The following is a 17,354-nucleotide window of genomic DNA, read 5'->3' as shown; positions in this document are numbered from 1 at the left end:
TTTCTCCTATAAAATGCAAAGCCGATATTGGATCACCCTGCTCTCTTAGGCACAGGATTGGAAAAAAACCTTCTGGGCTGGTACTGATAAAGCAACCTTTTGTTGTACATATTCTGTCAGGTCTTGCTGCTGTGGAAACTCTCAGGCTTGGACTGCAGCCAGTGCTTTGGAACAGAGCAGGAAGGTGCCCTTTTCTACCAAGGCAGGGTGTATTTGTGGCAAGGTGCAGCAGGAGGATTCAGGAGCTCAGGTCCCTCTTGTTCATCCCCCCCTTCCTACTGGAGAGGAAAGAGTGGTGATGACCAGACCAGGGCTGGCCCTTCTTGCAGCCTTTGCAGTGACACTGATAGCAGTGACAATGACTGGCAGGTCCCTAGACAGCCTGTGCCCTCCTGCCAGCGTGGTGCATTTCTCCAGTGAGGAAGGGGAAGCCTGGAGAAAAGAGCAGCAAGGGAATTAAATCATATCATCCCTGTTAGGTGCAGTCCTCTGCCGCACCCCAGCATCTTATTGCAGTAGTGCCAGCTTGTCCAGCATCAGGTCAGACAGGAATACAAGCTGGAAGAGGCCATTTGAGCCCCAGCTTGGGTTACCCCTGTCTACAGACAGCTGCATGACAGGTGTTCACAAAATGTTGCAGAATACCTGCTCCATATGTTGCTGAATGTGACAGACCTTCCCTGTTAATGGCTGTGTGCTAAGAGTTGGCTAAAAAAAAAGAGATAAAAACAGAGACAGAGGCTACCACTGTAGCGTGCCAGTGTGAGAAAAGGGGTATTGTTTGTGTCCTGGGTCTGAATCCCTAACAAGGACTCCCAGTACCTCATCCCTCCCGGAAAGCTTGCCATGCTTTATTTGTAGGTGACAGCAGAAGGGCCTTTGCAATTCTTACTAATCTGCCGTCCAAGAAGAAAAAGCCTTGTTTAAGCCCAGATCTAAGCACTGGTTTTAGTGAGTGGTTTCAGCAGTCCAGCCAGAGTTAAAAGTACATGGCTCAGCCTCTCTTTCTTCAGAAAGAGCTGAAAAGGCTTGGCTTCCGCTCCTTTCTTAAGAAAAGAAGAGGAGAAAATTCTTGGTCTCGCAGGCTGCTGGCAGAAGTGCTGAAGCTTTGTGATCAGTGTGATAGAAGTATGGCACAAGTAGTCTGTCGTGGTTTAACCTCAGCTAGCAGCTCAGCCCCACACAGCCACTCACTCACTTCCCTCCTGGTGGGACGAGGGAGATAATTGGAAGGGTAAAAGTGACAAAACTCGTGGGTTGGGATAAAGGCAGTTTAACAGATAAAGCAAAAACTGCAGGCACAAGGGAGGTAAAACAACCCCACCTCCCATGGGCAGGCAAGTGTTCAGCTGTCCCCAGGAAAGCAGGGATCCATCACAGTAGCGATGACTTGGAAAAGAAGACCATCCCTCCAGACATCCCTGCTTCCTTTGTCATTCCCCAGCTGTGTATGCTACACTTGACACCATACGGTCTGGGATATATATCCCTGGGGCCACTTGGGTGTTGCCTCCCAGCTTCTTGTGCACCCCCAGCTTCTTCACTGGTGGAGCAGTGTCAGAAGCAGAAAAGGCCTTGATTCAGTTAGCCCTGCTCACCAATAACAAAAACATCTCTATTATCAACATTGTTTTCAGCACGAATCCAAACCACAGCCCCATACAAGTTATAAGGAAGAAAATTAACTCTCCCAGTTAAAACCTGCAGAGTCTTCCTTCAGATCTTTAGGAGCCAGAAACACAGGCTATGTCTCAGGACTTGTACTATAAGCTTAATTTTATTTCCCTTTCCCTAGGTTCAGACAAGCTCTATCTTAAGTAGATCAGGCTCTTTCCTTGTGAACACTTAGCAGTTGGTGCATATGTGCCCTGTTGATGAGGAAGAAGGAGGATTGGTGAAGGAAGCTCAGCTCATGGCATAGAGTGGAGCATGCGTGGTAGTGGCTTTTGTCCTCTCCAAGCCCTTGTTCACTGCAGTTCCTCCCTGTTGCCATTCTCCTCCTCAGCTGGCATTCTTGAGCAGCTTTTCCTAAGACTTCTGTTCCACTTTGGATGCATGTACATAGATTGTGTTCCACTTCCTGGCCTCAATCTGACGAGCCACACTTGTCATGGTGAGAGCAGCCTGTCCAAAAGGAGTATTTGGTAGTAGTTCAAGTGTTGGACAAGATGCATGAGAAGGCTCAGGATTCAAAACTATGTGCTTAAGTAAGCTAGGAAAATTTGTAGCTTCCTGGATGTCACCAAGGCCAAATGTTTCTGGTTACCTCCTAAGTGTTGCTGCAGGTTCATGGAGAGTTGTGTTTCTGCCCAGGTCCCAGGGCTCATCTCCATTTACTGCTGACTAGACAGACAGGTTTCAAACCTGTGGGGGAGTCAGCTTTTGTGCTGGGAAGTTGATCTCATAGTACAGTGAGAAACACTTTTTTTTTAACTTTCTTAGACTGGGTTTTCTTCTCATACCTCATCCAATCCAGCATGAGTAGAAACAACTCTGCTTTTCAGCACAGATGCTTCTGCTTTTCTTTGTTAATGAGTCTAGCACACCAGGAACCAATTGACCAAATGCTGTAGTTCTCTTGTTTGCTATACTGGTATTTTCTATTCTTGTGCTTTGCTCCTGAGCGCTCTGGGGCTGTTCAGGGAAAGTCCAGCTTGTGTCATGGTGACGTTGAGGTCTGTATTTATCACTTGCCTGTGGCCTCTTTCCAGAGTCATCAGTGGCCATCTGCCTTAGCCCTGTTACGGCAGGGCCTGGGGCTGGAGTCGGAGGAGCGGCGGTGCTGGGAACGCGGATGTGCAAGCTGCTGAGGGCAGTCAGTGTTCTTGCTGTGTGATTCATCACAATTGAAAGCGTTTGTTCTCCTTTTTATTTAGGGAAGTAGCTTCACCAGTGAGTTGTGAAGCTTTGCCAGTGTTCCCGTAGAAGATGGCTTACAGAGAGCAGGGACATCAGCATTGTGGGGTGCTCAGCAGTAATTCTCACACCCATGGCACTGCAGCTCCCTGCCCTCACCTCTCGTCCTGTGGTGACCTCCAAGGCTCATTTTTTTTGTCTCCTTTAAGTTACACCCTCAGAGGAGACATTGCTGTTCTTGTCCTCTGGTGCTGTGAACTGGCAGGAGCATCTCCTTGGGTCTGATGCTGGTCTGGTAAGATACCTGTGGTATTCAGCCAGGGTTCAGTAATGTTTAAGAGGGCTCTGGCTGGGTCTTCAAGAACACAGCACTGTTTCTATGAAGGGATATGTTCCCTGCTGGAGAGTGTTGTTTGGTCTTGAGGATAGGGTTTACCCCACTTAGTGGGTTAGGAAGAGCAGAGTTATCTTGGATGTCTTAGTGAATTTTGTTTGGAAATGTGTTACTACAAGAAAACACATCTTATTGCCAGGAAGTGTTTAAACAGTGAGGTATGCAGATCAGACTTGGAGCAGATACACTGACGAAGAGATGTCTAGACGTAAATATTGTAGAGAAAATTTTGTTCCAGTGCATGAGTCTGTTACTGGGGAGGATAATGAAATATGGGGGGTGGTATGTCTGTGTAGTGACAGATAACTCTGCTCCTAGATGCCACCCCCACCTTTCCTGAGTCCAGCTCAGTGGAGACTTTTGTCTTTTTAAGGAGAGATCATTCTGTTGGAAGGGGGTGCTCAGCTGGCCTGGGTGTTTCACTGCTGCTTGAGCTGCAGTGGTGGTGGTGGTGGTGGAAGATACCAAAGGATCTGCCTAAATGAACTGGTCTCCCTCAAGCTGTTTCTTAGACTGTGCACTGTGTTTTGCAGTTAATTTGGAAGGACATTGACTTTTATAAGTCGGCTAAAATAGTTGAAACTCATGCCTTTGTTTAACAGACAAAGGATGAGTAATATTTAGGACTTCAAATAGTTTTCTGCTTTATATTCGTTTGAAACTGCTGGGATTCTTCTGTCTTTGTTTGTGGATAGTGTCTTTGTTTAGTAGCAACCCTTTACTTTGAGTTAGTTTGATGAAAAACACTAAGCTGGATCTGAGCTCTAAAGTGTCTTTCTCAAGCCCTATGGAAATTGTCCTCTTTACAAATGCCTACAAAATGCTGCTTACCACAAAATACTTTTTCTCATTCATTTGAACATGGGAAAATTCTGCCTGTATGAACTGTTTCTCTAGAGTTTGTGGATGCATGTGTAGAGCAGTTTTATCTGGCTTTGGGCTCTCTTCCCACCTGATGTCCAGCTCCTTCTCTTGTGTCACAGCCTCAGAATGTTTTGGTTTTATGGCTTTCACTTCCTCCCAGGCAGCCTGTACACCCACAATTTGTCATGTTGGGGTTTCTTGGGGGTGCTGGGGTACTTGGCTGTGAGCGAGCCCAGGACACTTGGTGGCCACAGCCATTTCCCAGCAGCCCTTGGATGACTGCAGTCCTGAGCATCATGTGCATGTCTCCTGAGTACAACAACTGTCACACAGATAAATCTTGCATTTCTCTTGTCCTGTGAAGTTTAAACTACAGGAAGGTGTGAAGTTTTCAAGTTTGTCTTCTGTATTGTTTGGAATAGCTGAAAGCTCTGCTTTAGTCATTGGCAGAATAAAAGAAATCCAAGAAGAACTGCATCAGGAAGGGGAGACTTTAGTCTGTGAAAGACTTGTCTGGAATCTGTGAAATTCTGACCTCTTGCAAATGGTGGTACCTCGCTTGTTCTTGGATATTAACTGTGTTAAACCCAACTAAGCCATGTGGGTGTCTGCTGCTGAAATTTGTTCTTGTTGATAAAGCAAATAGGAGGGAAGAGAGAAATCCCCACCATGTTTTTGTTTGTGATTCAGCTTAGACTCTGAGTGAGTTTGGGAGACAGAGTTTGAGGGATTCTTGAACAGACTTTGACATGAGTTACTACAGAGAGGGACTATCTGTGTTGGGGGGGTTTTCCCCTCCTATTTCCTGGCTGCCTTAAAAGCCAGCTAAATATTCACATTATTCCCCTTGCACTGAACAGGGTGGTGTGGTCACGTAACCACAAAAGGAAATGTTTTCCATGGGATCAGTGAGATGATTCAACTCAAATGTACGTACACTCATACTATCCCAAAAACCCAGTGCGACGGAGCAAGCAGGAATGAGCAGACAAGGAGACAGAAGCATTGTCCTGCTGTGGGGAATTTGGGTTAGATTGGGTTAAACATGTTAGGAAGTATCACCTCTCCTTCTGAATCTCTCGAGCTTTGTCTCTGACATGGCTGAATTGGACTGGGGGAGATGAGCTCGTGTTCATCCAGAATTCCCCCAGCCTGGCAGTGTTGTGTAACTGCAGAGACATCCAGTGGCCACATGAGGAACAGCTTGAGCTGTGTCCCTTGTTCAGGCCTCCAGGATCCCTCAGTTCTTAAATTACTGCCCTTGGCCGTCACTGTGTGAAGAAACTGGAAATTCGGTGCAGTCGGAAACTGTAGTCGCCACTTGGTTCTTGTACCAACATTTGGATAACTCATCGTTGTGAGGAAATCCTGTGACATTTTCCCCAGCAGCCTCAGGGGCAGCTGTGATCTAAGCTGGAAAAAGGGCAAGTCATCTGAGAGAATTTGGGCAGCTTTACTTTTCCATCATCCTGTGGCTGTACCGGGCACTCTGCAAACACTAAAAGACCATCTGCTTCGCTAAAGCACTTGTAATCTCATTTGGATTTAGTGGTATATTTTGCTTACCTCTAGAGATCAGGGTCTTGTTGTGTATGTATGCACTGTGAAAGCATTAGAAAATTGTCCTGAAAGGCTGAGTGTGATAAAGGAGAGAATCTGAGCAGAATCCATTCAGTTCCAGCACACAGAGTGACAGAATGACTGTCTTACTCTGCATCTTTAGTGTCAGTCCCTGAAGAGAAGTGAGCACTAAGGGAGGAAATAGTTTGACAGTAGCAGGTGAACAGGAATTATTTAGATGTTAAAAATGCAGAGGCATGAGGAGGGGATTTCAGATTTTGGAAGTGTTTGTACTGCCTGTGTCAGTCACCAATACTGATAGGCAGGTGTGGGCTATAGCTCACAGTCTGCTCCCTTGCCTTACTAATAAAATGAACAGGGAAGGAGATAATATTTTATAAAGATAGGAGGCTTAAAATAGCTGTATTTCCTCCTTTCCCTGTCTGCTGTCAGTCCTATTGGAGGAGCTCTAGATGGGACTGCCTCTGAATTAGCATGTGTTTACCTGTAGGATTAAAGAGGTGGTGAGGAGCGTGCTGGAACAAGCAGGATGTAAACAGAAAACAGAAGAGGATATGGCTATAAATAAGTACCATAAACTTCTCCAAGCAAACACGGAGTGAGTGTAAGTGGTCATTTACTAACAGGAATCTCTTGCATTTTCAGATCACTGCAAGGAAGCAAATTGGCAGGATTTCCCCCCTGTGGCTGCCTGACCACTGCTGAGCTACCCCTCCCAGCCCATGTGGCTCTCCCCATGCTCCAAGAGTGCAACGGGTGCCCAACGCAATGTGTGTTTGTCAAACCATGGAAGTGGGCAAGTATGGCAAGAATGCCACTCGCTCTGGAGACCGGGGGGTCCTGCTGGAGCCTTTCATTCACCAGGTGGGCGGGCACAGCAGCATGATGCGCTACGACGACCACACTGTCTGCAAGCCCCTCATCACCCGGGAGCAGCGCTTCTATGAGTCCCTGCCCCCAGAAATGAAGGAGTTCACACCTGAGTACAAAGGTGAGGCCTCTTGGCATTCCAGAGTGCAGTTACAGCCTTTAAGAACCTGCCCTTCCATTTTCCTGCAGCTGCTGCTGCCTTGCTGTCTTTTAGGGTCATACTGCTTTATTTAAACTCCCTTTTGCGGGCTGGCAATTTGATAGCAGCACTTGGAAGGGAGGAAGTTTTGTTTTTTTTTTTTGGTAGGCACACTGAATTGCATGTACTCCTCTTTCTAGACAGAGAATATGCAGTGTGACAGTTGTAGTCCAAAGGTTAGGATTATGGATGTGTAACTGAAGCAGTTTTATTACCAAGTTATTGTCAATTACAGCCTTGACCTTGAGCTAATGAAGCCAGATCATAGAATGAGCATTTGCACATTCCAGTTCCATAATTTATTGCTTCCTCATCCCATTTCTTTTATGGACCCATAGCAGCAAGCTGCTGAAGCAGGAAGTATGGCTTTCCCAGTGCTGAGGTGCAACCTTGTCCCCAGCTGCTTTGAAGGAGTGGAATTTTCCAGTGCCTGTGTCATTGTAGGAGGTTGGCAGCTCAGCTGTGTCTTTGAGAAGCTCGATAGGCTTCCAGCCTTGTGTGTTTGTGTTCAGGATGGTGATGTGGTCAGGTAGGCTTCTGGGGGGCTCAGTGTTCCTGTTCCCTCTGCTGCTTTGTCTCCATGTGGCACTGGGAAGATGGGGCTTTACAGACAGCTGGGACCACCATCTGTTCAGGGTCTTGCCTTTGCATCTGGCTGCAGCCTCACTGTCTCAAAGCAGTGTCACCTTCCCTCCCGGTGTCTGCACACAGGTTGTCATGAGTGAGGGGAGCAGTCTGCAACAGATGGGTCCTCTTTTAACCCTCTGGCCATTCTGGGGGCACATGGTGCTCTAGTGTCCTATCAGAAATCCCACTGAAGCCTGTGTAGTTCCTAGAGTCCATATGATGTGAGTTTTACTTGGGGAGGTGTGTTTAAAAGCGATAAAGCTGATAGTCCAGATGGACTCTTATCTTCTTGAGGTCAGGTACTTCCTGGTACCCTAATGGCATGGGATGTGCACGTCCCTCCCAGTGTGAGATTTCATCCTGTGCAGTTTCCTCATAGTCCTAGAAATCTTACTGATCTGGGGGAGAGGAACACTGGGTATGATATTTTCTGTCTGAGCACTTGAATGTTACTGTAAGACTTCACAGAGGTATCTTGAGCACATCCCGGCAGCACTTGGAGTAGCATTTATGTAGTGACATTCTGGAGTCGTGTTTCAGCCACCTGAACCTTGTTAACATTGTTTTGTGAAGATAAGGAGAAAAGAAGAATGGGAACAGGATGGCCTGCATCAGCTAGACAGGGCAAGGTTTCCTCATGTTTGTGAGAAATCATTTGATTCAGTGCATCTGTCATTTGAAACTCCTGGCAGCTAGTCAATACTAGTGACAAGATAATGAAACATTTTGTCATTGCACATCAGGAGATGGGCTGATGGCCTCATTTTCAGGGCTGGGGCAGTAGTCCCAGAAATGAAGATGTCAGCCCTAACTGGAAGTGTCAGTGGTCCTGCTCTGTGGCTGGCCAGATACATTTCTGAGTCTGTGCTGGGGAAGGTCTGTAACTTCCCTTGGACTGTGGTGCTTTCCAGGAGCCTTCAAAAGGCGAAAGTGGACAGGACACATGGTCCTGCTTGCCTGCACTTGGCAGAGGTAGTTATGCTTCCAGGGCCCCCTGTTTTTATTGCTAGGAACGCCTGGGCCCTTGCAGATCCCTTTTTTTTGTGAGACTGGCTGACTTGTGATAAGAATGACAGTTGTCACTTCAGCCTTAGGGCTCTGTACTTCATTGCTCTGATGCTGGAAAGCTCCTTCAGCAGAGAAAGCACAGTCCTGCTTGGCCAGTGATGTCCCTGTCAACAGCAGGAATGCTTCTGCAGGACGTAGGTACTTACCCAAACAAACCAGATATTATTTTACATGCTTTGCTCCCCTCAGCATCTTGGCAGACTGTACTTGACTCTCTCCAGTTTGACATTTGCTGCAAGACTGAAGGAAGGAAATAAATCACACCCTCAGCCTACCAGCTGCACTTTTGTCCTTATTTCCTGCTGTGGCAGAGCTTCCCCCTCTTTCATTGCTCTGGGCTTGCTTTGCTTCTCTGTGAGCTACGTTTTCCTCTCTCCTGCAGAACGTTTGGTTGATAATGGTTGTGCATTCCCCCCTCTGGGAGAATTGACCTGTTACTCCTCCCTGGCAGGTGTGGTGTCTGTCTGTTTTGAGGGAGACAGTGATGGCTACATTAACCTGGTGGCCTATCCCTATGTGGAGAACGAGGCTCTGGAGCAGGATGATCTGCCAGAGAGGGACCAGCCACGGCGCAAGCACTCGCGCCGGAGCCTTCACAGGTCAAGCAGCGGCACGGAGCACAAGGAGGAGAAGCCTGGCCTGGCCAGTGACAGCACCGAAAGGTAAAACTTGGAAGGCCCAGTGACAACACGAATATCGGGAGATCTCTCTTCCTTACTCCTTTGCTTGAGGATGTTCTGCAATTCCTTAAGGTGGCCAGGCTATTGTGCACTTGGTAGCCCAGCAGATTTTGGCATTGCAGACTGTGTCAGGAGTTTTGCTGGGTTCAAGACCAATTCATCCATATGAAATGCTTCTGATACAGGGTAAGTGTTGGCAGTGTATCAGATGTGGAACCAAAGCATACAGAGCAGATTTGAATGCTCTTCAGTCCCTCTGGTTATTAACCCAGGGGTTTCTTCCCAGGGTGTTTTGAATATGGGTCCTCTACCACCTCAACCCAGCCAGAGCTTCCAAGGAGGAAGTGTTCCTGTTTGCTCTGTTAGCAGAGATAGTAAATAGACTAGATCCTGGAGCCATGGGTCCACAACCCAGGGTATTGGTGAGGATTTGCTGTTAGAAGATTTGCATTGTGTGCAGCAGGAGAAGGAACAGGAGATGGTTGCGTGCCAGGGGAGGATGTGACAGCTGTAAGTGTGTGAAGAGCTGACGGATTCTAACAGGCAGGTTTGTTCTGTCTTTACACCAGCAGCATCCAGGAAACGAAGAGTCCCAGGGTGGACTTGCACATCCACTCAGATGTTCCATTTCAGATGTTGGATGGGAACAGTGGCCTGAGCTCCGAGAAGATCAGCTATAACCCCTGGAGCCTGCGCTGCCACAAGCAGCAGCTGAGCCGCATGCGGTCAGAGTCCAAGGACCGGAAGCTGTACAGTATCCTTTGGGAAGCACAGCTGGGTGTGTCAGGCTGCTGCTGCCCTGGCCTTACCCGTTTGTGCCTGAGGCAGCCAGGCCTGCATTTCCCTTGGCATTTCTGTCCTCAATCACAGTTGAGTTACATGTTCCTTTTAGCTGTTCCTTCCTGCTTCCCATACTGTGACACTAATGAATCATAGAATGGTTTGGATTGGAAGTGGCCCTAAAGATGTCAGTCCCCCTTCAGGCAGTCTGACTGACTTCTTCATATGGTTGAAGATGGGTTTGTTTTCTGTGCCTTCGCAAATGACTCCTCCTGCTTTTGCTGAACTTGCCAGCTTGCAGGGTTATTTTGTTTCACCTGGATTCTGTTTTCCTCGCATAGAAACAAGCTTACTTTTAATAGCTGTATGCATCATTTTAACTGCCTGGGCTTCCTTCTCCAATTCTCGAGTGTGAGCTTGGAGGCTCCAGATTTTATTTTTAAATAGCTTGCATCACTTGCAGAGAAGTCATTCTTTTTGGCTGCCCTCTCCTTTTTAAGCACACTTCCTTATTTTTATGAAGTTTCTCTTTCTAAACCAAGCACAGTTCTGCTCTTGCATGTTTAATCCAGCTGTGCTCTGGTTGCCATTTCAGGTTTAACATGTTGATCTGTGCCCTGTGGGACTCCTTAGGGCAAACTTTTGGGCTGTTTTTTCCCCCTTTTGGAACAAGTTGCTGTACAGAGTGCCTGGGGTGTGTTCTCAGTGCTGTGCCCTAGTGCAGGGGCTTACCCATTGTATGTTGGTGACAGAGGGCTCCTCTTACTGTTCTGTTTCCTGGCTTTGTCACCTCCCCAGTTCCTCCCTGTGTGTTGGGCAGTGCTGCTGTTCTGGACAGGCCAACCCTGCCATTACTTGACCCTTGAGTTTTCAGTCTGTGGGCTTTGTATTGTTTATCCATATGGTCAGATGGCTAATTTGATTAGACTTTAAGCTCTCTCTTAATGGATCAGCAATTCCTACTGGCATACTATGTCCTTCCTGACACCAGTGTTTTGCTTTTCAGTTTCCCCTCTGAATTTCCAGTACAACTGCATGTGACCTTCCTGCTGTTGGCTGTTCCACTTTCTAGGCTGTTTCTTTCTCCCAGCTGTGAAAGTCTGGGTACACTGTTTGGGTTTTGTCCTTTTCTTCAGCTCACCAACCTGTTTGTCTTGTCTGTTCTTTGGTTCCTGTTTGTTGTCCAGCCCTATCTCCTGCTGGCCCAGGTCCCTGTCTGTGGTGGGTGAGCTCTCCTTGACACATATCCCAGAGTTCCTGTTGCTGGAGAACGTGGTGCATCACTTCAAGCTTCCCTGTGTGCTTGATCTGAAGATGGGGACCAGACAGCACGGAGATGATGCTTCTGAGGAGAAGGCTGCTCGGCAGATGAAGAAGTGTGAACAGAGCACTTCTGCCACCTTGGGTGTGCGTGTATGTGGGATGCAGGTAGGGATCCCCCAGGCTGCAGATGCTGTACCTTCCTTTTCACAGCTGCATTAAGCCTCTCAGTTAGTGTTTCCTGCTGAGCACTGAATTTCAACCTCCCTCTCCAGGTAGGTGCAGCAGCATTCATGCTATTTTTGTCTTCATTTCTAAGCCTAACACAAATGAACCTGCTTTCCCTGAGATGACCTCCTTTGTCCAGAGCTCCTTCGTTCACAGACAGTTAGGGGGATTTTCTAATAAAATTATTTTTGTGGCTTAGTGTTCAGCCAGAATCACAATGCTTGGGAATGGAAGTGTCTGACATTTCCTTCTATGCTGCACTGATTGTTAAAAAGTTGGTCTGCTGTGCCTGGGCCTGTGCACAAGGGTTTGCTGTTGTGCAATAATCGCTCCTTTCCCCACTTGCAAAAGGAACCAGATCTTGTAAACCCAAATCTCTGCCCACAGACTCTGAAGCAATGAGGGCTCCTCATTAATCACTTGCCACGTAATTGTAATAGGTGTCAGCAGCTCCTGCTGCCAGAGGATTGTCTGAGTTGCTGTAAGACTTGGCTTTTTAACTCTTGGGGTCAGTTGTGTCATGCCTTTATGGGGCACTGGGACTCGTGAGCCCCTTTTGGGTGTCCTGGAAGAGAACTAGTGCTCAGGCATCCTGAGTATGTCTCTGGGCAGCACCCATGAGCTGCTCTAGGATACAGAGAATGGGCAGAGCTGTGTCCTGCTCCCACTCAATCATAATGGGGATAGGATGAGTTCCTTCTTTGCCTCTGCCCTGTCAGTGCAGGACAGCTCAGGGCTCTCTGCGTGGCCTTAGCCCGTTGCTCCCACTTGATGTGCATTTCCTTTGGTGTTCCAGGTCTATCAGCTGGACACGGGGCATTACTTATGCAGGAACAAATACTATGGGCGCGGCCTTTCCATCGAAGGCTTCCGCAACGCCCTCTACCAGTATCTGCACAACGGCATTGAGCTGCGCAAGGACCTCTTTGAGCCTGTCCTCGCCAAACTGCGCAGCCTGAAGGCGGTTTTGGAGAGACAGGCCTCCTACCGCTTCTACTCCAGCTCCCTCCTCATCATCTACGACGGGAAGGACAGCCGTGCGGGGCCCGTGCTGGAGCGCCGGCCGGAGGCGCGCCTGAAGCGCGGGGAGGGCTCGGTCCCGGAGGGCCTCCAGGACGGCGGCAGCTCGGAGCCCGGCTCCTCGGCCCAGCCCAAGGTGGACGTGCGCATGATTGACTTTGCTCACAGCACGTTCAAGGGCTTCCGCGACGACCCCACTGTGCACGACGGACCCGACATGGGCTACGTGTTCGGGCTGGAAAGCCTCATCAATATCATGGAACAGATGCGTGAGGAAAACCAGTAGCTCTGGGCTGTGGCCTCTTATAGCTCTGGGCTGTGGCCTCTTATTCTTGTCCTGGTGGCAGGAGCAGACAAGACCACCCACTACCACAGGAAAAACACAGACAAATTTGGTTTTAAACAACTGTATCACTCTGTTGTTTTTTAAATGTACTTGGATAGAAGAGCTGAGGTGAGGCAGGATGGAAGAACTCCTCGTGCTGACCGGATGGTTCTGACCGCACTTGCTCTGCCTTCTGGAGGAGGCTCTGTAGATGCCTGCTGGGTGTCAGGTGTCCCGGTTCTTCGCTCATCATATGTGCGTTCTGGAGGGAGGACCTGGACATAGGGAAGAGAAAGCAGGAGAGCCCAGGGCTCTTGATGAGGCTGGAGCTCTGGTGTGAGGAGCCTTCTGTCTCAAGAGCTTCCCCTTTGAATTTTTCCTGAGTTGTTTGGAAAGGGCACTTGCCTGACGGTTGGCAGCATCTGTGAGGCCACCGGTGAGAAGTCAGGTGCAGGTCCCTGTGTTTGGTGTCGCTGGCTCTGCCCTGGGTTTTGCCTATGGGGCTTTGCTTTTGATGCTGCCTTTTTCTGCTGTTTGGGTACTGTGAGTATCTATCCCAAACACGGAAATGAAATGACCAAATGCAATCCCTGGCAGAACTGTGGCCCAGAGGGAATGCCTCACACGTGGAGCTGTGCTTGAACCTGGGGTCTGCTCGCTCCCTGATGGCATGGCATGGCATGGGCAGGCACGGGGCTCTGCAGGAGTGACTCTGCCCTGGACCACTGACTTGAAAGTGCTCAGCTCGTGGGCTAGCAATAGTATCTGTAGCAGTTAACATGACCCCAGCTGTGCAGTGGGGCATTTTGGACCATTTCAACCCTTACCCTCCGCTAAAGTACAGAGTCTGTCCCTCCAGCACAAAGCTGCCCTCTTCCCCTGGGGACCCTCTGCCCCCAGGCCCTGCTCTTCCAACAGGTCTGGAGGTGGTGGAAGGGGAGGCTGAGGCTTAGGGCTGATCCCCATCTCCTCCCTGAGGGTCTCTAGAGGTCAGGTGAGGGGGTGACATGGCTGAGCAGTGAGAGCCACTGTCTTGACTGTTCAGTACCACTGCCTGACTGTTCAGCTTTGCTTCACAGAGTCAGTGTCTCCCAAAATAAATGTCCCCAGCCTCCTTTGATGAGGAATTAACGTTTGATACTGTGGCCTGGTGGTACCAGACCGAACCCTGCTCCACCTCAGCTCCTGTTTCTGTGCTGGGGCCCTGGCTGCTCCCTCCTGCTCTCACTGACTTGTTCCATGGCATTACCATTACCCTGTGTACCCACAAGGCCAGGGTTGGATTTTTTTTTAATTACTTCAGGGATGCTTGTTTGGGGAATACTCGCATGTCGCATGTGTGCCGACTCCATGTGCGCAGAGGCCGCTCGGAAAGCACGGCTGCCACATCTCAGGCACAGGTCTGTGGCACTGGTGTGGAAGGGGACAGGAGAGCTGCCCCATTTCTCTGCCTGTCTCCCAGTTCCTCAAAGCCTGCCCAAGCCACTGCTCCCCTTCCATCCTCTGGAGAAGGACCTTTATCCATGGCACGTTGCCCTGCACTGGATTACTTCAGTGCTCCTGTGGGTCCCTACCTTGCCAGGACTCGCAGGATTTTCAGGGAGCAGGTTTGCAGGAGGCAGCGAGGCTGGGGGAGTGCAGGGGTGTAGGTACCCACAACACCCACATTATTCCCTGGCCCTGCCCTAGCGTGGCCCATTGCCGCCCGCCTCTGCATGTCCTTGTCCCCGCGGGCTGTGCTTGGGTGGGTCAGGCCGCACCGCCGGGAGAGTCCCTTGCTGTCCCCCCGCGCTCATTCCCGCCTTTCCCTGTCTCACTGGGCCGTGACGGACGGGCTGCGCTGCCGGTGCTCAGTGGGAGCCGCTTCTCTCCCTTCGGACCACCGCGCTGGGACTCCACAGCTTGTACATAGCCTTGGCCCCGTTTGTTTTTACATTAATAACCACCCTGTTTGTGCTTCACAGAGAACCAAAAACCATTAAAGGATCTGTTTTTGTCCGCGGCGTGCCGTGCCTGCCTCTCCCGCCGTCTGAACCTTGGGGATGGGTGTAGGGGGTTTGGATGAACGTTCCCGCCCGGTGCGGGACCTCTCATCGGGGTCGCGCCGTGGCTGCTGCGTCCCAAGGGCGCCCCGGCCCCGAGCAGGGTGCGGTGGCCGCAGCAACGACCTGACCATTTGGCCATGGGCCCCGGGCGGGCCTTAAGATCCGGTTGGGCGGGGGAGTGTGCAGTGCGGGCGATAGGACCCGGGCAGGAAGGTGGTGTGCCGGGGGCGGGCGGTAGGAGCCGGCGGAGGCGGGGCCCGGGCGGGCAGTGTGCCGGGGGCGGGCGGTAGGAGCGGCGGAGGCGGGCCCCGGCGGTGCTGCGTGGCGGTGACGCGCCCGGCGCGCCCGGCGCTGACGTGTCGGTGCGGGCGCTGGCGTGAGACGCGGGACGCGGGGGATGCGGGCGTTGATCCTGGTTGGCGGCTTCGGGACGCGGCTGCGGCCGCTGACCCTGAGCCGGCCGAAGCCGCTGGTGGAGTTCTGCAACAAGGCGGTGCTGCTCCACCAGCTCGAAGCTCTCCGGCAGGTGGGGGCGCGGGGCGCGGGGGGCGCGGGGACCGCCCCGCCGCCGGCTGACCCGCGCTCCCGCAGGCGGGCGTCAGCCATGTGGTGCTGGCGGTGAGCTACATGTCGGACGCGCTGGAGGCCGCTATGCGGGAGCAGGAACAACGGGTAAGAGCCCTTCCGTCTCCTCCTTCCTCCCCCCGTTACCCGGCCTGTCCCGCCGCTCACCCTGTGCCCGCAGCTCGGCATCCGCATCTCCATGTCCCACGAGAAGGAGCCGCTGGGCACAGGTAGGATTCAGGCGGGTGCTTGGGGCGGGAGGGTGGGCGCAGGCGGGATGGAGGAAGTCCAGGGACAGCAGGGTGGGTGCTAGAGGGGGACACCGGGATGGATACGGCACGGCTAGAGACGCTGGGAGGGGGACATCGTGGGCATGAGGGTGGGTATGGATGGGTAGGGCTGTGGGACACCATGGGCAGCAGCATGACTATGGATGGATAGGGCTGGCAGGAGCAGGGGAATGAGGAGGGGTGTGCCAGGATGGACGTGGGCAGGACCAGGGACAGCGGGCCGGGAGAGGATCCGGAGGGACTGGGACTCGGGAGGGATGCTGGGACTGGCAGAGGTGGGGCCAGCAGGACCCGGGCTCACCACGTCCCTGCGGCCTCACTCACGGCCGCGCAGCGGGGCCGCTGGCGCTGGCGCGGGACCTGCTGGCCGAGGACGGGGAGCCCTTCTTTGTCCTCAACAGCGACGTGATCTGCGAGTTCCCCTTCGCGGCGCTGGCCCGTTTCCACCGGCAGCACGGCGGCGAGGGCTCCCTGGTGGTGACCCGCGTGGAGGAGCCGGCCAAGTACGGTGTGGTGGTGTGCGAGGCCGACACCGGCCGCATCTGCCGCTTCGTGGAGAAGCCACGCGTCTTTGTGTCCAACAAGATCAACGCTGGCCTCTACATATTTAACCCTGGCATCTTGCAACGCATCCAGGTACGAGCCGGGGTGCCAGGCTGGGCTGGGCTGAGGGGCTGTGCCCCCTGCTCAGCCCTGTGCCCTGTCCTCGCAGCTGCGCCCCACCTCCATCGAGAAGGAGATCTTCCCAGCCATGGCACAGGATGGGCAGCTCTATGCCATGGAGCTACAGGGTAAGGCCCTGTGCACAGTGCAGGCAGCATCAGGGGTCTTGCCTGCACTGCCACCCTCACGCTGGGGGCTGTCACCATGGCTTTGTCCCCACAGGCTTCTGGATGGACATTGGGCAGCCAAAGGATTTCCTTACGGGCATGTGCATGTACCTGCAAGCGCTGCGAGCTCAGCACCCCGAGAAGCTGCACTCGGGGCCCGGTGTCGTAGGGAATGTGCTGGTGGTAAGTGCCAGCCCCCAGCACACCAGCCCCGGGCACGTCATGAGCTCTCTGCCTTGTCCCACCACTGTCCTCGCTGCCATCCTCAAGCTGTGCCCTCCTCTTCCCTGGCTGGCAAAGTGGCATGGGCTATGCCAAGAGCTGTCTGCCCTCCCAACCCTGGCATGGGCCCTCTTCCTTCCAGGACCCCAGTGCCAAGATTGGGGCAAACTGTGTCATCGGCCCCAACGTGACGATCGGGGCCGGCGTGGTGGTGGAGGACGGGGTGCGCATCAAACGCTGCACTGTGCTGGAAGGGGCCCGCATCCGCTCCCATTCCTGGCTGGAGTCCTGCATCGTGGGCTGGAGCTGCTCCGTGGGGCAGTGGGTGAGGACACGCGTTCCCCCACAGGGGATTGGGACTCAGCTCTTGCCCTCCCACCTCCTCAGGCTGCGGCTGCAGGGATGTGGTCCCTGCAGGCAGGAGCAGGAGCCCAAGCCCAGGGATGTGACAGGGCCTCTCTGGGGCAGGTGCGCATGGAGAACGTGACTGTGCTGGGCGAGGATGTCATCGTCAACGACGAGCTCTACCTCAACGGGGCCAATGTGCTGCCACACAAATCCATCGCCGAGTCTGTGCCAGAGCCACGCATCATCATGTAGCAGCCCCCAGCAGGCCCTGCACTTCCAGCTCTCCTTGGATTAAATATTTAT

At 52.0% G+C, this 17,354-nt stretch overlaps 2 protein-coding genes across 3 annotated transcripts in view; both read left to right on the top strand.

The window, feature by feature from the left end:
• Positions 1-14,755, top strand: part of IP6K1 (inositol hexakisphosphate kinase 1) — a 37,107-nt gene extending 22,352 nt beyond the window's left edge. The window contains exons 4-8 of one of the 2 annotated variants that reach the window (XM_084214807.1): positions 6,341-6,686; positions 8,911-9,121; positions 9,712-9,893; positions 11,172-11,347; positions 12,204-14,755. In XM_084214807.1, the coding sequence (XP_084070933.1) occupies positions 6,464-6,686; positions 8,911-9,121; positions 9,712-9,893; positions 11,172-11,347; positions 12,204-12,713 (1,302 nt within the window). In that variant the 5' untranslated portion in view covers positions 6,341-6,463 and the 3' untranslated portion in view covers positions 12,714-14,755. Of the gene's footprint in view, positions 1-6,340; positions 6,687-8,910; positions 9,122-9,708; positions 9,894-11,171; positions 11,348-12,203 lie in introns of both variants that reach the window. The other variant, XM_084214806.1, reaches the window with a different exon arrangement.
• Positions 14,756-15,156: 401 nt separating this feature from the next.
• Positions 15,157-17,328, top strand: GMPPB (GDP-mannose pyrophosphorylase B). The gene is made up of 8 exons (XM_084214234.1): positions 15,157-15,323; positions 15,389-15,469; positions 15,543-15,591; positions 15,986-16,287; positions 16,364-16,442; positions 16,537-16,664; positions 16,846-17,028; positions 17,172-17,328. Exons 1-8 carry the CDS (start codon positions 15,195-15,197, stop codon positions 17,301-17,303), a joined length of 1,083 nt encoding a protein of 360 aa, XP_084070360.1. The 5' UTR covers positions 15,157-15,194; the 3' UTR covers positions 17,304-17,328.
• Positions 17,329-17,354: the final 26 nt, after the last annotated feature.

The sequence above is a fragment of the Fringilla coelebs genome, assembly GCF_963513975.1.
Source record: "Fringilla coelebs genome assembly, chromosome: 13".
NCBI classification, from domain to species: domain Eukaryota; kingdom Metazoa; phylum Chordata; class Aves; order Passeriformes; family Fringillidae; genus Fringilla; species Fringilla coelebs.
Note: the sequence above shows the minus strand (reverse complement) of the source record. Positions and strands in the feature narration are given on the sequence as shown.

Coding starts and splice junctions, on each gene's coding strand:
- GMPPB (XM_084214234.1), top strand. CDS start 15,195: ATGCGGGCGTTGATCCTGGTTGGCGGCTTCGGGACGCGGCTGCGGCCG. Junction 15,470..15,542: donor TGCGGGAGCAGGAACAACGG/GTAAGAGCCCTT, acceptor CTGTGCCCGCAG/CTCGGCATCCGCATCTCCAT. Junction 15,592..15,985: donor GAAGGAGCCGCTGGGCACAG/GTAGGATTCAGG, acceptor ACGGCCGCGCAG/CGGGGCCGCTGGCGCTGGCG.